Source organism: Hibiscus syriacus, unplaced genomic scaffold (assembly GCF_006381635.1).
Source record: "Hibiscus syriacus cultivar Baekdansim isolate YM2019G1 unplaced genomic scaffold, ASM638163v2 tig00016849_pilon, whole genome shotgun sequence".
NCBI classification, from domain to species: domain Eukaryota; kingdom Viridiplantae; phylum Streptophyta; class Magnoliopsida; order Malvales; family Malvaceae; genus Hibiscus; species Hibiscus syriacus.
The window spans coordinates 73571-78624 of NW_024062393.1; the positions used below are offsets into that span (position 1 = coordinate 73571).

Below are 5054 nucleotides of genomic sequence, written 5' to 3' on the forward strand. Positions count from 1 at the left end.
CCATCGAAGGCTTTTTCAAGATCGACTTTGATCGCCATCCAACCTTGCTTGCTTCTTAACAAGCTCATTGAGTGGATGATTTCTTGGTTGATAATAATATTCTCCGTTATGGAACGACCAACAATGAAACTGGTTTGATTGGGGCTCACCAAGAGGGGCATAACACATTTTATTCTGTCAATGATTTTAGTAACGAGCTTGTACATTACTGTACATTACCAAGAGGGGCATTTATTATTCCTTTTACAATGTTTTTTTATTAGTCTGAAGTAATTATAAAGTAGTACATGTTCAAAATATTTCTTATTTATTGATAATGCAAACGTACTCTGTAGATATAACTAATCGAACTCAAGACCTCTAAGAAGAAAATCACTTTATTTTATCACTGAGGTCGCTTAATAGATTCCTAATAATTTTAAAATATGAATTAACTCATTGTCATCATGCAATGTAAAATACTTAACTATTTTTTCTTTATATTATGAAAATTTTAGGAGAACAATATTTATTTTTATCGCTGAAAATATTCAATAAATTCTCTTTTGGTTTATAGTTTAGTAGTCATCGGATGTATAATCCATATGATAAGAAATGTATCATCTATATATTACCCTTTTAAAGTTGATTTTAGCCTTTTAATTAATAATTTATTAGATAAATTTTAATACATTTTTAAAATCCTTAATCTCATAATTTTATTTATTTTTAATTTTTTAAAATTTATTTACTTTTTGAATATTAAAAATGATATTATTTTTTATTGAAAAATGATAATTATTAAAATATTAATTAATTTATTTTAATTTTCAAAGTAATAATCAAGAATAAAATTGGATGAAAATTAATAGAAAGATCAAAATTTTAAATAAATTAATACAAAAACTTAATAAAAACAATAAAATTAACTTATAAATTTTAAAATAACAATAAGAAACTCACACAACTAAACATGTTTTCGATAATAAACAAATAATATAAGAACGCTGCGTTGCAATCCGTCCTCCTTGAAATATATTGCCCTCAACGGCCTACGCTTAAGCCTGAAGCAGATCTGGTCTCCTTTTACTAGATCTCCACTCACAGCCGTCGATCCTTAAGAGCCGGCTCGAAGATGGTGCTGGTTTCGGCCGTACGGGATTACGTTAATCGGATGTTACAAGACATCTCCGGCATGAAAGTTCTCATTCTTGATTCTCAAACGGTAATCTAATTTTCTGGTTTCGATTCGTATTTACCTTCATTTTTATCTGAATAATTTATATCTTGTTGTTTTCGATTTTGTCATTAATTCCAAATATAAGATCACTTCAATTGGAAATAGATTAGTCGGGAAAATTGTTATGACCTTAGGATAGGAATCTCCGGATTTGATAAGTTTTTGTGGAATGAAGTAGTTGGAGGAGCTCTTTTCAATTTTCTGTAGCTGGTTTAAGGATTTACATATAAGTCGGGAAGCAAACACGGTTGCCATGATGGTACGCATGTATTAAAATGCTTGTTGATGTTTTCAACCTCTCCATCTTTCGACTGCCTTGGTTTAGAATTGATGATATTGATAGCGAACTGCTTAAGGATCATCTATCTTTTGTTCTTGTTTGAAGTCCATGTTGTAGTTTAGTCTAAGAACTTGGATGGCAATGGAGGGAGTGTAGAAGAGAGGAAGAGGGATTCTACAGTTCCTATTTTTTGCTTTGCTCAAGACTAAAATTGTAAAGAAGGAAAATGAAAGGAAGGTGTAAAAGGAGGCATGGTTCCCTCTTCCTCCTCCTCCTTCCATCCAAACATTTGGTAGAGATGACCTCTTTCCCTCGACAGATATCTTGATATGTCCTGGGGTCTTTAGTGATTTTTCTAATTCTTTTTGTTCCAATTTCCAACTTCCAAAGGTCAACTATTATGCACATGAGTTGCAAATCAAATGCTGTGTTACAATATTTATGTTTGCATATCATTTTTGTTATGGAAATTGAATATTAGATTTTACGGTTTTCTTTTCCCCTAATATATATGGATATGTATGGGACAAGCATAATCCTTAATGGCAATAAATGAGTCTTTTAAAAGGGAAAAGATAAATGTGATTTTGATTGTAGGTAATTTATTCTGTTTTTTGAGGCACAGGTTAGCATTGTGAGTGTTGTTTATTCACAATCAGAGCTACTTCAGAAAGAGGTATTTTTGGTAGAATTGATAGATTCCATTTCCAAGTCAAAAGAATCTATGTCGCATCTCAAGGCAGTTTATTTCCTACGGCCTACATCGGAAAATATTCAGTACATGCGGCGTCAACTATCTAATCCTAGGTTTGGAGAGTATCACTTGTGTAAGTTCTTTGTATCTTTCAATATTTGATGTGGCTATAATTTTATTTTACTGAAATATGGCAAATTGTCTTATTGCCCGTCTTAGATGTTTTTCTTGTGGTCCTCACATCATTGGATTTTGCAGTTTTTTCAAACATGTTGAAGGACACTCAGATTCATCTTTTAGCTGATTCAGATGAACAAGAAGTTGTCCAGCAAGTCCAGGTACATATAATACACTGATGTTATTTTTTTTTCTTTTTTACCGAATTGTATAGTTTGCAGTTCTTTATCTGGCTCTTTATTTAACAGTAAGAACATTAAAACTACGGAGTCTAGAATTTGCGCATAGATGGGTGAAAAAAAACTATCATATAACAATCTGCTAGAAGATGCAGAAAGAGGGCCATCTCCTATGGTTTGGTGAGATCTCTGGATGCTAAGGCCATAGATTGAAATTGCGAGGCACATTGCTTGATTGAAAAAATTGAGGACTTTATTTTCTCCAAGAGAAACTAACTTTGTATTTTGTAACTTCATAAAAAAGGCCATTCTAGTAGTGGTTTGATCTAATTATCTGTGGGAACTTTTTTTGCTTTATGTCAATAATTATAAATGATACATTACTGACATTGATGGTTTAGTAATTGTTATGCTAGCTTGAAGATTCTATGTTTATATTCCAGTTGACCTGTCTATATCTGAGTTTTCCTTAATAGCACAGTCCTTTTCATACATCGCTTTTGCTATTATTGCATTTTAATAATATTTTAGAGATACCCTATACCTTTTCATCAGAGTTTCAAAGTTTTACCCTTATATAGTTGCCACTTTAATCTTGCAGGAGTTTTATGCCGACTTCATTGCAATCGATCCTTACCACTTCACTTTAAACATGCCCTCAAATCACTGTTACATTCTCCCAGCAGTTTTGGACCCTTCTAATTTGCAGAACTTCTGTGACCGAGCTGTTGATGGTATTGGTGCAGTTTTCTTGGCGTTAAAACGAAGGCCAATTATTAGATATTCGAGGACCTCTGATATTGCAAAAAGGATTGCACATGAAGCAGCAGTAAGTAAAATGGCAACACTAAAATGATTACAAACAGTTTTACCAACTATTGACAAGAGTTTACTAATAAAAATGCTCCAGCATGTACTCGATTCATTGTGTCATGACTCTTTCAATATTTATGTCTATGTATATATATTACATGTTTTAGAGTAGCTTTAAAGTTTTGGCATGGGTAAGAAGCTTTAAGTTTGTTCCTGAAAATTGGAGTTATGAAAAGGAGCTAATTTGGTTCTTATTTTTCCTTATCGTGTTCTGTGTATCTGACAGAAACTAATGTACCAGCAAGAAAGTGGTCTTTTTGATTTCAGACGGATGGAAATGTCTCCATTGTTGCTGATAGTTGACAGAAGGGATGATCCTGTGACTCCATTACTGAACCAATGGTCCTATCAGGTACCTGTTATGACTCATTTGTAGCAACTTCTTAAAGGTAAAGGATGCATCCTGTTACTTTCACATGGGTAAAAACATTTACTGAATTATTTTTTGTAGGCAATGGTACATGAGTTGATAGGTATTCAGGATAACAAAGTTGATTTGAGAAGCATTGGAAAATTCCCCAAAGATCAACAGGTTGATTGCGTGTTCTTTTTGCTAGACATATTTGTTTTAATATTACTGTGGTTTATCTTTGTGTCCCCATGCTTTCAGGAAGTAGTGCTTTCATCAGAACAAGATGTTTTCTTCAAAGCTAACATGTATGAAAACCTTGGAGATATTGGAATGAACATCAAGCGAATGGTGGATGATTTTCAGCAAGTTGCTAAAAGCAACCAAAATATACAGACAATAGGTTCGTATCAGACAAAATTTAATATTTCAGATTGATTTGTAATTTTTTTTTTTGATTATAACTTTATTACGAGTTAGATCATTAAATTTTTATGATTTCAATAATATGCAGAAGACATGGCCAAATTTGTAGATAATTATCCCGAGTACAGAAAAATGCATGGGAATGTCTCAAAGCATGTCACATTGGTAACAGAAATGAGCAAAATAGTTGAAGAAAGAAAGCTTATGTTGGTTTCAGAAACTGAGCAGGAGTTGGCTTGCAATGGGGGGCAAGTTGCTACTTTTGAGGTAGTGTATTTTTTTTGTTTTATCTATTTTTCATTCTTTTTATGGTTCCGTATCTGTTTGAGTCTTAAGTATATCAGTCGGTTTACAGTACAATTTGTTATTCCATTAAGATACGGAAGACATTCACAAATTCAATGCTATTACAATTAGTGGTTTCGACTTTTGAGGTAGAAACTCGAGAGCAAAGAGTACAAGTGGATGAATCTGAAATACATTAAGTGGGTGAAGGACCAAGGGATTGGATCCTAGAAGTTGCATGAGGGCGTTGCATTTGTTGTTGCTAGGGATGTTAAAAGTTCAGCTTCTTAGAATGATTGAGATGGATCAATAAAAGCTACTGTCGAAATGGATGTTATTGCTTGTTATCATGCGAAATTGAATCTGATGTCAAGGAGTAACATCTGGTTCAATATCTATGATTAAATAAGCTTATTTTTTTTCTCTCACAGAATTCTTTTTTTAAGAAAAGGAAAGATTTAGTCAACATCTTTTTGGATTGAATTTCATGAGTGTGGCAAAAAAGTTTATGGAAGAATATCTAAGCAGCAAAATTTCCCCTCACACATTAAATAATACTCTTGGAAACAAAA

At 32.7% G+C, this 5054-nt stretch overlaps 1 protein-coding gene across 1 annotated transcript; it reads left to right on the forward strand.

The window, feature by feature from the left end:
- Positions 1 to 1023: 1023 nt before the first annotated feature.
- LOC120208654 (vacuolar protein sorting-associated protein 45 homolog) lies at positions 1024 to 4629 on the forward strand. Its single transcript, XM_039207879.1, has 8 exons — positions 1024 to 1204; positions 2125 to 2326; positions 2452 to 2531; positions 3151 to 3378; positions 3649 to 3774; positions 3874 to 3954; positions 4033 to 4174; positions 4286 to 4629. The coding sequence occupies exons 1-8, from the start codon at positions 1115 to 1117 to the stop codon at positions 4612 to 4614; spliced, it is 1278 nt and encodes a 425-aa protein (XP_039063810.1). The 5' UTR covers positions 1024 to 1114; the 3' UTR covers positions 4615 to 4629.
- Positions 4630 to 5054: the final 425 nt, after the last annotated feature.

Coding starts and splice junctions, on each gene's coding strand:
- LOC120208654 (XM_039207879.1), top strand. CDS start 1,115: ATGGTGCTGGTTTCGGCCGTACGGGATTACGTTAATCGGATGTTACAA. Junction 2,327..2,451: donor GTTTGGAGAGTATCACTTGT/GTAAGTTCTTTG, acceptor TGGATTTTGCAG/TTTTTTCAAACATGTTGAAG. Junction 2,532..3,150: donor AAGTTGTCCAGCAAGTCCAG/GTACATATAATA, acceptor TTAATCTTGCAG/GAGTTTTATGCCGACTTCAT.